General features: G+C 58.1%; 1 protein-coding gene across 1 annotated transcript in view; it reads right to left on the bottom strand.

The window, feature by feature from the left end:
* Positions 1 to 2925: 2925 nt before the first annotated feature.
* The window catches only part of TMPRSS2 (transmembrane serine protease 2), a 37777-nt gene continuing 24816 nt past the window's right edge, over positions 2926 to 15886 (bottom strand). The window contains exons 7-14 of the mRNA XM_036243106.1: positions 14794 to 14904; positions 11573 to 11616; positions 10594 to 10765; positions 8716 to 8891; positions 7140 to 7235; positions 5289 to 5431; positions 4648 to 4800; positions 2926 to 3308 (exon numbers count right to left, since the gene is read on the bottom strand). Coding sequence (XP_036098999.1) covers positions 3297 to 3308; positions 4648 to 4800; positions 5289 to 5431; positions 7140 to 7235; positions 8716 to 8891; positions 10594 to 10765; positions 11573 to 11616; positions 14794 to 14904 — 907 coding nt within the window. The 3' untranslated portion in view covers positions 2926 to 3296. The remainder of the gene's footprint in view (positions 3309 to 4647; positions 4801 to 5288; positions 5432 to 7139; positions 7236 to 8715; positions 8892 to 10593; positions 10766 to 11572; positions 11617 to 14793; positions 14905 to 15886) is intronic.

Below are 15886 nucleotides of genomic sequence, written 5' to 3'. Positions count from 1 at the left end.
CCCTGCAGGCTGATGCAGGGCAGAGGGCTCACAGGAGCCAGCCTGGCTCGCACTTAAAGAGAACACTATACCAATATGCACAGACTTGTGAGAACAAGGGTAAGCAGGCTGGGCGCACGGCACCAGGCCAGTACTGGGCACCTGTCCCTTTGGGAGACAAGGCCAGCCTCTCACCTCGGTGTTGGGGAGCTGGCGCCCCCTCTTGGCTGGCCCAAGTAACGTCTCCAGTACCAGGGTCTTCCTTGCCACCGAGCGAAGACTCTGGGAGAGCAGAACGGCAGGTGGCAGCGGTGCCAAGGGTTCTTTGCTGCTATAGTCCCAGAGAGGGTGGAGGAAGGAAGCGGATAGTATGTGCTCCGAATCGGGAATTTACCCAGTAGGGTGCTGGGGGGTAAATCTGATGGCGACTCAGAAGGCGATTACGATCTTTCCTTTTGGCCAAAAGAACAGGCGTGTAGCCCGGCTGGTGTGGCTCAGTGGACTGAGCGTTGTCCCACGCACCAAGAGGTCATCGGTTCAATTTCTGGTCAGGCCACGTGCCTGGGCTTTGGGCGTAACCCTCAGTTGGGGACGGGGGTGTGGGAGAGGCAGCCGATTGATGTTTCTCTCTCACATCAATGTTTCTATCTCTCTCTCCCTCTCCCTGCTTCTTTCTCTCTCTCTCAAAACTCAATTTTTTAAAATCTGGAAAAAGATGGACATTTATAATGCTTTCAACAATAAAGCTTTGTTTTTAATGTGGGAAAGAAGAAAAAGCAGGTGTCTAGGGATTTCCCAGGCCTGTCAGCCATCAACAGGGCAGACATTCACTGTCCCTCCTCCCAAGTGACCAGGACCCAGGAAGAAACGGCCCTGGAATGCATGTGGGTGATTCCTCAGAGCGCGGCAGGGCTCAGGCAAGGGGCTGAACTCCCCTGATGTCGCCGCCCCACCCCACGCCCATGAGGGCCCTTCCCAGATTCTGATGCCCCCTCTAGCACCGGCTTAAAGGGCCATCAACCGTGCAGGATATGTTCAAATATCCGTGATGCCCACTCATGGACCCTCACTCCAGGCAAGCTGGGGCTCAGTTGACCCCCAGGATGGGGCTGAGTTTGGTGCAGAACAAGGTGAGAGGGTGGAGGACTGAACTGCCCGAAAGCCTTCGTTTTCTGGAACGCACGATCTGGTGTGCTGCCTAAATGCCGTGGGAGGGAGGAGGTGTGGGAGACGCTGGCACTGAGCAGTGACTTCTGGGTTTGTGGTTTTCCTCGAAGATGCTATGGGGCGCCCGCCTCTGTCACTATCCTACCCACGCAACAGCTGAGACAAAAGCACCCGGCTGGCTGGGAAGGTCCCCAAGGGTCCCTGTGTGTGGGGGAGGAAAGGCCTCCACTCCGGGCAAGTCCTCCACCTGCAGCAGTAAGGGCAGCAGGGGGGCGCCGGGGGCTGCCGAGGCTTCCTTGGGTCGGATCCCACCGTACTCTCCTGTCCAGGGAAAAGGAGAAGACCGCGCTCCTTAGTCACAGCTGAGTGATGGCTCAAACACCATTTGTGGAGCTGATGCACTTAAAATGAGACCGCTGGTATGCCAGTGAAATCCGTAAGTTATTTTAGAAGGGGCATCAACCCCCGCCTTTTCTTAAAGCACCGGCCGCACTGGGAGTGTGGGCTGGGTCTGGTCTGCGCCAGCTCTCTGTGCTGTGGCCCCCCTGATCCTGCGCATTTCGGAGCCTCTGCCCTTCGGACCGAGCTCCCTCTGAGGCCTGGCTTTGTACACAGCCCCAGCCCCAGGCCCTCCGCCCTGGCTGCTTTCAGGACTCCAGAGACGCAGTAAACATTTGGGAAAAAAAAAAGTATAATTTATTCGTACAATATTTCACAATTCAAATTTACAGTTTAAAAAACAAAAGCGTACAACACAAGACAAACTGGGGTGACATAAATAAAAAGAAGCACGAGAGGTCACATTCTCACCATGTCAAGGCTTGTTAAGATCCGGCCTGGGGAGCAGCCACCTCGGTGCTGTGCGTCTGTGCCACCTCTAGGGGCGCTGCTGCCACTGAGGCCCATGGGGCGAGGCATCCTGAGAACGGGGTGGTGCAGCCTTCCTTCGACTCCCAGGTGAAGTCCCAGGAGGGGAACCGCTGCCTTCTGGACCCCGGCGTGCGGCAGACACTGGCCATCGCCCTTGGCCATTCCAGCACGGCCCTTCTTTCCAGGGGACCCCCGGGGGCCGGAAGGGGCCACTGGGAGTCCAACATACACCTTTCTCTTCCTTGTCGCAAGCACCGTGCAGTTCGTCAGCAAACTCGTTTACAGAACACGAACTTAGGAGCCAGTCACTTTGAAAGAAGCTCCAATTGGCCACTGCTCATCTTTGGCAAGGACAACAACAGTTTCAAAGAACCAAATGTAGCGACTACTCAGAGGCACCACGGCCAAGATTCCATGAGCACGGAGGTAGTAACACCTGGAAACGTTACATGCAAACAGTATGTCTTGAATCACACATCCCTGATTTCCCAGGTCACCTCAATTTCCTGTGATTAGCAGGCTGAAGAGTCAGCATGGCAGTCCACGTGGCCCCCCGGGAGGCCCGTGGGGCGGGCACATCTCCAAGGGGCTGGAGGCGGGCCAGGGAGGAGGGTGGGGGGGGCCGCCTGCCCCAGCAGTGCTCGGGGTGACCCGATCTGCCACCGCTGCCCTTGCTCCAAGGGCTCTATGCTCTTGTCCCACAAGAAGAAAGAAAGGTTTCTGAGGCCCTTTCAAGCGACTATCAAGTCATCACCCATGAAGGGCTGGTCCCTTTTTGTCAGCCACCATCCAGGGCTGCTAAGAAGCCAGTTAAAAATGATCAGTGACATCTCTTGTGGGGAGACAGGCCCTGGGGCTCCCCCCGTGGCCCTCCCCAGCAGTGGTCCCAGAGGGTGGCCCCTGATGTCCCACCAGGCTCTCTCCCTTTTCATCTCGAACTGTCCAGCAGTTGAGGTCGCCAGCCCCATAGGTCCCCCCCGGACGGGCTCAGAAGGAAGATGCCAGCGGGCAGACTCCTTCCCTCAGCCTGCGTTGGCCCTAGGCACCCACACCCAGCCCGCCCGGGCACCCGTTTGGACAAGAGGTCCAGGAGCACGGACCCGGGGTCGAGCCGCTGTGACCTGCACAGACTGTGGAGAGTGCCAAAGACGACCGAGATCACTATTTAATAAAAATGAAAGGACCTCCGAATCATTTCTAAAAATACATTGCGCACAGGGAATTAAAAACCAGCCCCCTCGTTCTCGTGTCGAACGGCATCCAGGACGAGGCCGGGCTGATCAGCTGTTTGCCTGTTCCAAAAGGAAAAGAAACGGCGTCATTTTCGTAAGATAAGCAAAGGTGGAAACTTACTGTTTTCTCCTAGATTGACGAGGCCCTTACACACCACATGAGCAAGCTTAAGAGGGCAAGGGGTGTGACTCCCCTACAGCGCGAAGGTCAGGAGGGGGGCTGACAGTGGAGGGAAGGCGGCGGGCTGAGGAACGTGTGTGCAGAGGCCGGAGGGAGGGGGAGGGGGAGGGGGGAGGGGGAGGAGGCCAGGGCCCAGGCCTTCACGGGGAAAATCAAGCGTGACATAGCCATGAAAGACATCAAGTGTTTCCCAATCCTGGCTCTGCCCGCGTCCCCTGCCGCCCAGCCTTTCACTCCATGCTCTGGTTGTGCTGAGCGATCAGCCAAGCCCTGGCCACGCCAGGCGGTCAGCTCTCTCTGTGGACAGACGGGCCGGCCCGTGGCCTGGCTCACTGCCGAGCCCACCAGCTCCCTCCCCGGCGCGGCCCCCAGCAGCACATCGGGGTTGCCTCTCTCCAGCACGCAGGCTTTTGCCAGGTGCGGACTGGCCAGCACTGTGGCCGCTAGAAGGTATTAGGTCCCACGGGTGTATCTGGGGTCCATGTCAGGCAATGCCCTCTGGTCCCGCCCTTCCCTCCCCACACAGCAGACTTGAGAAGACGAAAAGGACAGTTTCCTCCCCAGCAGCCCAGCCCTAGCAGGGGCAGGAACCTGGGCAGGTGCCGGTCCTGGGGCCCTGGGTGGAGAGGGACGTGGTTCTCGCCCAGGACCCAGGCAGTGCCGAGAAGGTCTTTGCTAAGCAGCATGGTCAGGCCGGCAGTCCCAGGGGGCAGGACACACCCTTGGCCCTCCCACCCTCGCAACCTCTATTTGTACCGGAGAATTCCAGCTGCTGCCCGACCCCTGACCTTTGGAACCTGCCCAGGGCGCACTCAATAGCCCGGAAAGGACAGAGCAGTCGCGACCCAACTGGCTAATCTGTGTCCCTGTGCTGTCTGCCCACCGCCAACATGTGGACTCGATGCGGTCTGGTGCAGCCGGCTGGGCCAGGACTGGGCAGTCCACAGAGCACAGGCCCGTATATCAAGTTAGCCCTGCCAAGCAGAGCCCAGTCGTTTCGTCCAAGCCCACTGGGCAGCATGTGAGTGAGGCCACCAGCAGCGATGGGGGGGTCGCTGGGAGGGGTGCTGGATGCAAACTCTGGTCCAGACAGGCACCGTCTGCGTCATGCCCACGGGTGGGCAACTGCCAGCTCCCTGCAGCAGGACCATAGCTCACAGACATCTGGGCCCTGACACAAGAAGGCAGAGCCCCCAGCCTGGAGGGCGGGACAATTACCTTCATTTGTCGGTAGATCCAGTCTGTAAACATAGTCACGTTTCCGTACACGCCTGGCCTGTTAGCCTTGGCACAGCCGGACCCCCAGCTCGTGTCCCCAATCAGCCACCAGATGCTGCTCTTCAGAGTGACCAGAGGGCCGCCACTGTCACCCTGGGGGACACAGCACGCAACAGAGAAGTCAAACCACAACTGCACACACCATGGACCTTGCACAGAGGACAGGGGTCGGGTGGGGGGTCTCAGTGGGACTTCCGACGGGGTGTGCGGCTGTGCTATCTCCCTCAATGAGGTGACAGAAATATAATGCTAGAAGAGACTACACCAGCAACAAACTGGTCTGGATCAGCTAAGAGTGACTAAGTCGATGGGTGTCCATATTTTTAAATAATCTAATACTTATTTCTGCTCCAGGGACACTCAGACAATACAAACTCCTTTTGGAAGAAGCAGGGGCATGTGGGTGGTGTTGACAGTACAAACCCTCCTCCCCGAGACCGTCAGCCACCAGCAGGTCCCTCGGGGCCCCAGAGCTGGCTGTGTCCCGGGGACACGGAACCTCATCTCTCATGGGGGAGACAGGGGCTCAGAGAGCCCCTGGGGTAGCCACGGCCCAGAGGCTGAGCAGCAGGTTGCATCACCTGGCAGGAGTCAACGCCCCCATCCTGGTAGCCGGCGCAGATCATGGTGGGTGTGATCAGGTTGTTGTAGACGTATCTGTGGTTGCACAGCGCGGGCTCTATCAGGGGCACCTCGGCGGCGTTCAGCACGTCCGACGTCTTCCCTGAGACAGACCGTGGCGCCATCAGTGCCGCAGCAGCCCTCACAGGCAGAGTGGCCCCTCCTGGAGGCAGGCCACCGCAGGCACCAGGCAGGGGCCCTGTCCCCCCCCAACCTCCCAAGCCGTCTCCTGGGGAACCTGGGTCATCCTTGCCGCTGGTGGGTCTGTGCTCATCGTGGCTCTAGTTTTTGGTTTCAGGGAGGAGATTTCCTGCCTCTGGAGCTACAGAACTCCACCGTGTCCCAGAACCGGCCTCTGTCACCACCCAGCCACTTGGTTGTGTGGGATCAACTCGCCTCATTCATCGCTCCCTCTGCCCGGGACGGTCCCCAGCCTGCCAGGAGCTTCTCTTCCTACCGTAAACCACGGCCCCGTCCACCCACACCCTCCTCCGCACGGTGTCTCGTCCTCAGTCCCCACTTCTCCCTCCCGCCTGGCTGCCCCCACCTGCTGTCTTCTGGGCAGCACGGGCTTCGTGCTGGAACAGTATCCACCAGTGTCCCCTGGCTCGGACACGGGGCCGTCGCCCGCCTGGGGCTCCCGTCACAGAGCTGGGGGCCTCCCTCCCTCGCCCCTCGGACAGCCACTCGATCAGCAGGTCTGGTGGCTCTACCCCAAACCTGCGAGACTGCTCCACCTCCACGCCCAAACCCAGGTCCGGGCCACCATCCCATCACGGAGGGCCACAGTCGTGGCCCCTCACCATCGCGTGCTGTCTCCTCTTGCCTGCACCCTTTCTGTGACAGCCATCAGGTTACGTCACTCACTTGACTAAAACTTCCGACAGCTCCCTGTCTCGCGAGGAAGGGAAGCTAATGTCCTCACCATCACCTACGCGGCCGCCCCTCGCCCCGGCTCATCGTGCCCCAGCACACTGGCCCTTCTGCTCCTTAAAGGTTCTTGTCACCCTGATGCCAGCTCAAATGTCACCTCTTCCAAGAAGCCTTCCCTCCCTCTCACAGCAGCAACAGTTATGTCTCCAGGCTGTCTGACCACATCCCGCCTCAGGCCTCCACCCGAGAAGGTGCAGTTTCTGAGAGCGGAGATTTCTGCCTCATTTTGTCCCACAAACTATCTGTTGCTCTTCCTTCCCGCCCTGGCTGCTGTGAGGCCTGGCTCGCAGCCTCAGTGCTCAGCTGGAGTAAACTCCACCGGGCACGATGCCGGGACACCCGCCCCCACGTCCCCCGAGGAGCCCCCGCATCACCCAGCCCCGGTCCTCTGCCCCGTGTTCGAAAGGGCTCATCGTCCGTGTGCCCTGCACACTCTGGAAGCTGGGGGACCACCGGAGGTGCCTTCGTACCGCTAACACTTCCGCACCCCACAACATGAAACGTATCTTCCTCTGAAAAGTATCTGAGAGGAAGAGAAACTGTAACTGAAGAAACCCGAGCTGGCCTGTGCTGAGGAGACCACAGGACACCATCACAGGGCGACTCACTACCTCTCACACTTGCATAGCTTTTAGCTTTCAAAATGCAGTTTCCACGCGTTGTCCCATCTGACGGGGACACGAGCACGGCGTGTTACGCAGGACAGGTACGGTTCTTCCCGCTCGGCAGATGGGGAGACCGAGGCACACAGACCGCACGAACTGCCCGAAGTCACCCAGTCGCCCGGGCGTAGAAGCAGGGTTGAAACCCGGGCCTTCCACTTCCAAACCCAGGGCTGTGTTCGTGGGACCGGCAGACTGGGTGCCCAGGGGCCTCACCTTTCTCGTAGGTGGCTCCCCACCCGGAGATCCAGCAGGGCTGTTTCGGCCCCAGCGCCAGGCCTGGGTTGGGCAGGCACACAGGTCTCACTTTGTCTGTTTCGAGAAAAAAAAGCACCGTGAGCTGGTCCGGTCTAACTGAAGGCGGTGGTCTGCCCTGGGCCCGCCCTCGTGTCAACTGGGCCCTCCTGCCCAAGGAAAATCCCAGATTCCAACAGTTTCTGGTACTTCCACTTGCTGCCCCTGCCAAAGTCCTCCTTCCACCAGGCAAGACGTTCGCTTCTGCAAGTCATGCGACTTACAAAGGGGAGTATTTCCTGCTAGCTCTGCTCCAGCACACAGACAAGCCCCTTTTCCTCCAACTTAAACCTTCAAGAAATAGAAATGAAAGAGACACGATGTCTCCGAGTGACAGAGGGTAAAACAGACGGATTGTGACAGTGGCCGGACAGCTGGTGAGCTTTGCCCCTGGGAGGCCTGCAGTGGGCGCTGCCTCACGGATCGGTTTTCTCCGTCCACATTGTTTCCTGACTTGAATGCAAACGCCTCCAGGGGAGGGGTGAGGTTTTGCTTCTTCTGTACTCAGGCAGGGCTAGAGCATTCGGACCCTTGGACACGGGGCTAGAGCATTCGGACCCTTGGACATGAGGCTAGAGCATTCGGACACTTGGACATGGGGCTAGAGCATTCGGACCCTTGGACACGGCGTTAGAGCATTCTGGATCCTTGGATGCACTAGAATGGGCCCAAATAAAAAGCTAAGGGAAGGCATGTTTCTTGTTTTGTTTTAAATAACTTTAAGTTGTTATTATTTTATATATCTTTTTATTTTTATTTTTTTCTCTATTGATTTTAGAGAGAGAAGCAGGGAGAGGGAGAGAGAGAAACATCAATGAGAGAGAACATTGACTGGCCACCTTCTGCACGCCCCCCACTGGGGATAGAGCCCACAACCTGGGCATGTGCCCTGACCGGGAATCGAACTGAAGACCTCTAGGTGCATGGGTTGATGCTCAACCACTGAGCCACACTGGCCGGGCAGTTGTTATTATTTTAAATTATTTTATTTTCACAATTTATGTGAAAAAAATAAATCTTTGCAAGTTATAGACCGATTGGCCTCAACCGGCGGCGATTCTGTCCTAAGGAATGTCTGGCAACCTCTGGAGACATCTTTGCTCGTCACACTGAGAGGTGCTCCTGGCATCCAGTGGGCAGGGGCCAGGGGTGCTGCCAAACACCCTAAAGTGCACAGGGCAGCCCCCCACAACGAATTAGCCGGCCCCAGAGGCAGCGGGGCTGTGGCGAACCCTTTTCTAGCCTCTCTCGTGCTGATTAAATCACCTTCTTGTGTGGAGGAAAGAAGGGGTCACTGCTTCCCTCAACACACATGGGCACATTCGGGGGTGAGCCGGCTTCTGCTGAGCACACTTCTACCGGCCAGCCCTCCGCACAGCACCCCGACTCGGCGGAAGTGCCTCCTCCATCTCCCGCAGCGCGCTGCACCTGCAGTCACCCCCCTTCAGATTTGGTCGGACTGTCCGCACGCCCCAGCCCCGCGAGCACACGTATGTACCGTTAAACGTCAGCGGTGTCTGCAACTTCATAAGAGCGATGTCATTGTTCTTGGTCTTGGAATCATAATGTGGATGAGAAATCACTTTTTCTACTCGGTACCCGTTCCCGTAGAACATGAAGGCTTGTCTCAGGATGCCCGCGAAGGCCGTCCAGTGGCGCGGGCTGTTCAGCGGTCTGGAAGAGAGAACGCCGCTCAGCATCCCGGGCCTCAAGTGGAGCACCCCGTCCGGGATCAAAAGCCAGACGCCGAAGCCGAGGGTGTCGGGGTGACACCAGCCGCCAGAGCCGGGGAGGCTGGCGAGCAGGTGGCAGTCTCCCTGACCTCCATCTCGGCGTGTCACCCCCGCACACCCTCCCCCTCCCGCCCGCTCTGAGTCCTGTGGGTCCTGTGAGCTTCGGCTGCAGCCCACGTACCCCCGCAATGCCGAGAACGCTTCGTCCTAGACCTAAACGCCTCCCTGAGGTTTCAGACTTCATTTCTGGCAGGACTGGGTCTTACCTACCTTTGTATGCTGGGGCATTTCCCGAGGCGCAGAAGGTGCTTAATAAATGTGTAGTGATAATAAACTTGAGGTCTACAGCCATCAAGGCATTCCCTCTATTTAGGGGTTTCCCACTGAGAGCACCCCAAGTCCAGTGGCTGGCACAGTCCGGTGCAGGGAAGGAAGGGACAGGCTTGGGTACTGCCCAGTTCCCGAGCCTCCGCAGCCCCCTGCAGCCCCCCGCAGCCCCTCGCAGCCTCCCACAGCCCCCTGCAGCCCCCCGCAGCCCCCCATAGCCTCCCGCAGCTCCCCACAGACCCCACAGCCCCCCGCAGCCTCCCGCAGCCCCCCGTAGCCTCCCGCAGCCCCCTGTAGCCTCCCGCAGCTCCCCACAGCCCCCCGCAGCCCCCCGCAGCCTCCCACAGCCCCCCGTAGCCTCCCGCAGCTCCCCACAGACCCCACAGCCCCCCGCAGCCTCCCGCAGCCCCCCGAAGCCCCCCACAGCCTCTCGCAGCCCCCGCAGCCCCCTGTAGCCTCCCACAGCCTCCCACAGCCCCCTGCAGCCCCCTGTAGCCTCCCACAGCCTCCCACAGCCCCCCGCAGCCTCCCGCAGCCCCCCACAGCCTCCCGCAGCCCCCCGCAGCCCCGGGAGGAGCAGCTGCACCGCTCACGGGGCAGGACTGCAGCCCCACACCTTGCGTGAACCGCCTGCGGCCACACAGCAGAGCCGGCCCGGCCACACTCGAACCAGACAATCGCTCTGACAAGTGAGGTTGCCTCCTACATCGGCATGCCACCAAAAACTATGCTTAAGCCCTGGCCAGTTTGGCTCAGCGGTTGAGCGTTGGCCTGTGGACCAGTGAGTCCCGGGTTCAGATCCTGCTAGGGGCATGTACCACACACACAAAAATAAAAATAAGAAAAAATACTATGTTTAAGAAAACAGGAGAAGGGACAGTATCTTCCACAAACGCGAACACTGTAAGTTGTGCCCTCCCAGCCTGGCTGTGTGGCCAGCGCAGCGGCCAAGGACGCTCAGCCGAGGCCACAGGCAACCTTCCAGCAGGGCGGTGGGTGATCCCTGAGCGTGTCTGGGTGCCCTTTCTGGGGACGATGGTCCAGAAGAGACCAAAGCTCCCAAGAGGGCAGGAAAGGCCAGTGACACCCAGCCCCCCCCCCCCCGCAGCCTTGCTCCCAGAACCTCATTCAGTGGACGCCCAAAGCATACTTGCTCAGGGGCGGGCTGGATCCTCCCAGCGCCACCACGAAGCTGGGGCCATGACCCCCCCTTATACACAAGGAAACTAGAGCTGGAAGAGGTCAAAAGACTTTGCTCAAGGTCACACGGCCAGAGCCACCTCCAAACCCCGGAGCCCTCGCCCCCGTGAACGCACTCTTCCACGCAGTGGGCGGCTGTCACGATCCACTCGGGGGTGATGATGGAGCCTCCGCAGACGTGGATGCCCTGGACGTGCAGGCTGACCTGCCAGGGCCAGTCCCCCAGCGCTGCACTGGTCCCGCCCACAATCCGACTCTGGCGGCCCATCTTCCTGTTGACTCCGCACTCTGAAGGCGACAAGCACAACCCAGCTGGCCGTGAGCAGAATCTGGGCCACCCTGCAGCACCCCGATACCCACCCACACAGCATGCACCCACACAGCAGCCGTCCCAAAGGCTGGTGGACAACTGTTGCCACCTCTGGTTCCCATCTGCTTGGGGTCTAACTTCTAGAGAGCATGGCCTGGCCTCTGTTTGCTTGGAGGGATGACAGGACACTCTTCCAACCCCCTGGGACCAACCCCCAAGCTCACTTCTGCTGACACTGTGATTCCAGACCCCCAGCGGGGTCCTGGACGACAAAAACCCCAGGATCTCCTGAGCCCTACTGAGACTAAGTGTCAGAGGTCCAGGGTTCCCAAACAGAGTGAAGGAGGAATTTCTCCCTGTGAGCTGGCTGTATTCCCACCCGGTGGGGGTGGGGGTCGGGGGAGGTGGAGGACCGGGTGGGTCACAACACTCCGTTGATACCTAAGGAGCTTGAGCCCCGCTGGGCTGGGAACTACCATCAGGCCCACTGGGGTGTGCGGCCCCTGGGAGCACCGCCCTCCATCAGGGAAGCTGGGCCTCGGGACCGAGAGCCCGTGCAGGATCCAGAGGCCGTCAGAGGGGCACCGGGACAGAGCCTTGCCCGCTGCTAAAGGTTTGGGAACCACAAGTGACCCAGACCCGGAAGGGGCAGCCACTGGCCTCCAGCCCCACCTCGGGCGGCTCCAGGGCGGGCCCCTCTCTGTCCACATTCCCAAAGAACAGGGTACATGTCCGAAGGTGCAGCGTCTCCTTTTTAGAAACATGAAAGGAAAACAAAGACTCACCTACACAGCGTAACGAAACCACCGTTTTTGAAGAACAGACATCACTACAAGGAAGAAAGAAAATTTTGGTCATGACAAACGAGGAGACTTTTTTTTTTTTTTTTTTTTTTTATCCTCACCTGAGGACATTTTTCTATTTTTTGTTCAGGTAGAGTGGGAGGGGGAGAGAGGAAGAGAGAGAGAGAGAGAAACATCAACGTGAAAGGGACACATCGAGTGGCTGCCACCCGCATGACCAACCAGGGCCCAGGGCCGGGGACAAACTGCAACCGAGGTACATGCCCTCAGCGGGAACCGAACCCGGGTCTCTCGGGACCGCAGGCCGACGCTCCAACCGCTGAGCCAAACCTGCCAGGGCTGACGAGGAGACATTTGACGCTCCGAATACTTAGAAATGAATGTTTCTTCCAACGTTCTCACTCCCCTGCCTCCGTGACTGAAGGCTCGAATCAGGAAAACAAATCCATGCAGGGGACAGTGTGGGTTCAAATCCTAGCTGTGTGGGCTTGGGCAAGTGACTGCACCTCTGAGCCTCAGTTTCCCCATAAGCAGAATGGGCCAATAACAGCACCAACTCACGGGGCGGTTTTGAGGGTGAGCATGCAACAGTGTCAGCCATTACTTTTATTCTGGGATTTAAAATCATCCTCTAATGTTTTAAGGGAGCCTCTTGTCAACTTGGGTGTTCTGTGACTGCTTTACATTTATCGCACAGAAAACCACATAATCAATGATTTGCCCTGGAGCAGAAGAATAAAAAGAGTTACTCGTTCGGGAGGTAAGCATTCGAGGGTCAGAAGGGAAGGAGTAACATGCACCCTGTGCAGAGCGCATTCCCTCCCAATTCGAAGAGGAGGAGAGAAGCCGTCCTGACACCCACCGCGGGCCACCTTCACCGCCCACGGACGACTCCTCGAAGACCCACACGGGGCCAGCCCACCGCTCCGTGAAGGAGCAGGACACGAACAAGCCCACTACACAGGCCTGTCCGAACAGACACCCTATGAACCTGGTCCAAACCAGGGACCATCCGCCTCCTCTGCGGGCCGCCGTGCCTAACTGCAACCTCTTTGCCAGTCCCGGGGTCGCCTGGTCCTGCAAGTGGTTTACAGCACCTCCCCCCACCCGGGACCGTCCGCAGGTGCAGGGACTACAGCTGTGCCCTGGAGGCCTGGGACACGGGCAGGGCCGAGACAAGCACACTCCCGTGAAGAGACGTTTTCTAAGAGTCACGAGGTTGACTCCCCTCTTCCAGCCTGCACCTGGGCACACTGCAGCACCAAGAGCCCCACCAGGAGCCACGAGACTCAGGTATTGACCAGGTAAGAAACATCCAAACCCGTAAGAACTTCTCGTGAGTTCATGTGAGCCACACCGACAGCGATCGCTGCGAAGCAAAATCTCAGTGGGCCGAGAAGATGCTCCAGAGAACGGCGGTTCTGCGCCTGATTCCACGCGTCACAGTCAAAGGAGGAGGTGTACGTGGTCACGAGAAACCCGCGGGTGGCAGATCAGGGAGGCGGGAGAAAGCAAAGGGCGGCGTAGGGCAGGGTGGACCTCTGGGACTGGATAAAAAGTAAAACGACAGACACACCCTCCTTTTGCATGTGTGGTACAGGACAGTGAACAGCCAACAATTAGCGAAGTAACCACAAGGAGGGGATTCGTGATTCCCGCCCTGGTGTGGGGGTTGTGCTTTGAGGGGCCCAGAATAAAGGAAATGACTTGGATATTCTCAAGGGATGTTATCAGGGATGTTATCCTACATGAAAACAAAAACAAAAACAAAAAACAAAAAAAATGACAGGCTCAGTTAAGGAAAAGGTTGGCAGTTGTTAGGGGAAAATTCCAGCCTCGGACCTAGAACACAACTACCCTCCATGACCTGCTTTTGGTTAGAAAGTTGCATTTCAGACATCCTGTGTGGTTGCTTAGGTCTCTAGGTTTGTAAGGTCGCCACACAGGCCTCCCCTGAGCTTGTCAGGTGTAGCGTGTGACCCTTTTCTCATCCGCAAATCGAAGGGCAACTTCTGGAAGCACGAGGAAAGCCCCCGACCCCCGTGGCAGAGACACGGCGTGCCAGACCAATGGCCTTCCCTCCCAAGGCCTCGCGGACAGATGGCAGCGTCCTGCCCTGCTTGGCCCATCCACCTGGACCCCGGCAGACAAAGGAGCTCTCAGCACTGACAAAGAGCGCGGGCAGCCGGCGTTCCGCTTCTCTCCTCTGGCAGGCAAACAGCAGCCCCGCTGTTTTGATGGGCGCACCTGGCCGTGCACACCTGGGCTCACCCTGTCACATTCCTTGGGGCAGCCAGGCCCCGCCAGACACCTCAGCCAGTGGCCACCAGGAATGCAAACCTGCTTCCAGCCTCCCACTCACAGGGAAAAGAGGGACCGAGTGATGAACTCAGCCACCCCTGAAACAGCTCCTGGCCTTCCGGGCGGTGATGGCTGGCTCACCACCTGGGGAGGTGACAGGGACCTGGGAGCAGGGGAAGGCGTCTTCACAAAGGACACTGTGTCTTTGACACTAATGAACATTCACATAACAAAAACCCTAGGAAGGCTGTCAACATTTTAAATGCCAAACAAACTGAGTGGCTTAACCCACCCCTCCCCCACCCCCTTAACCTGTAAACCATCAACCTTGTAACCTGCTCTTTGGGTTCATTTCCACCCAAGGACCCACTGGGACCACTGGGACCACCCAGGACTGCACGTCAGCTTGGAGGTACAGGAAATGTTGGCTGAGTCGAGCCCCGCCTGACACTAGGCTCAGGGCTGGGGGACCAACCACCCCTGCTGCCTGGGTCTTGGGGGATTCCCGCGGAACAGGACTTTTGGTGCTAAAACCAGCCAAGTCCCAGGCAAGCAGGTTGAGTTGGTCACCCTGCTGGGTCCCCGAGGTGCTCTCTTGGTTCCTAGAGACCCATCCTGACACATAGTAGGTACAACTCTAATGTCCAGGCAGTGGAGAAAAGAAGGAGACTCTCAGTTTTGTCCTGTCATCCAATACCACAGAGGGCACAGGGCACCACAAAATGGCACACAGACCTTCCCTAGGCTGAACCCAGCTGAGGCAGCTGATCCTGCCGGGAGTCCCTGCCCCCTGCAGCCCCGCAGCCCAGCGAGCAGAGTCAGACCCAGGCCAGCGACGCCCGCGACGGCCCCTGCCGGTCTCACTGTGAGCTTGTCAAAGCGGAGCAGGAATCACCAGATACCTGTGGTAGAGCTTTTTATAGAGGTCGGTGTTGCCGGCACTGATGTTCAGCTTCATAAAACTGGTGGCCCCGCTGTCATCCACGATTCCTTGGCTGGAATAAAAACTATTCCTGAAAGAGACAGAAAGTAGTCTTCAAAGTAACGGCTAAGCGATCACAAATCCTCTCACAGTGCAAACGCATCACAGCACGTCTCGCATGGAGGTCAGAGGAAGGGGAGCCACCGAGCACCCCGGAAGACGCCACCGCTCGTCCTGAACAAGGGGCCGTGTCATGACCCTCTTTGGATCCGATAATCCTGAAGTGACAGGCCAGGTCTTCATCAGTCGTGTGTCTCTAACCTCGTGCGGGTCCGGATAAAGAACCGAGACTGAGGCCGTGTACGGACATGTGATCTGACACAATTTTCAGATGTTGAAATGCCCAGTTATAAAGTCAGGTCCTGGACCATGACGGGGCTTCACTATGTCATTCAACCCTGCAGTGAAGGTGGCATTTTAGTGTTTTATTAGCCGAGATGCCAGTGTTTTTATCAAGTGGTGACTCATTTTGAAAACTGGCATCTACAGAACAGGCTAGAGTGGCAGAGCAGTCACACAGGGACACCCCAAGGAAGAGACGGTGGTAATCAAATCACACGGCCTTGCCTCCTGTAAGCAGGTGGCTGCCCAGCTGGTGTGGCTCAGTAGACTGAGTGTCATCCCATGGACTGAGAGGTCCCGGTTCGATTCCTGGTCAGGGCACATACCCAGGTTTTGGGTTTGATCCCCAGTAGGAGGCAGCCGATCTATATTTCTTTTTTATATCCATGTTTCTATCTCTCTCTCCCTAAAAGTTCAATGAAAACATATTTTTTAAAAAAGCACACACAACAACAGGTGGCTGCCAAGTGTTTCCCAGTGATGCTCTGGGGAGCCCCTGGCTGGGACTCTGGGAGGGGACACCCCTTCCCTCTCACCTCCCCTGTGGCTGTGTGTGCAGGAAAGAATTCTCTCGTGTATGAATCCGACAACCAATTCTCTCACGTTCAGTAGTCTTCAGTGCCTCCCAGCGCGTGCCAGGAAGGTCGTGCAGGGTCTGCTCCTGCTGACTG

Source organism: Molossus molossus, unplaced genomic scaffold (genome assembly GCF_014108415.1).
Source record: "Molossus molossus isolate mMolMol1 unplaced genomic scaffold, mMolMol1.p scaffold_m16_p_5, whole genome shotgun sequence".
NCBI classification, from domain to species: domain Eukaryota; kingdom Metazoa; phylum Chordata; class Mammalia; order Chiroptera; family Molossidae; genus Molossus; species Molossus molossus.
The sequence above is the reverse complement of the archived record's forward strand: the minus strand, read 5'-3'. Positions and strand labels throughout refer to the sequence as shown.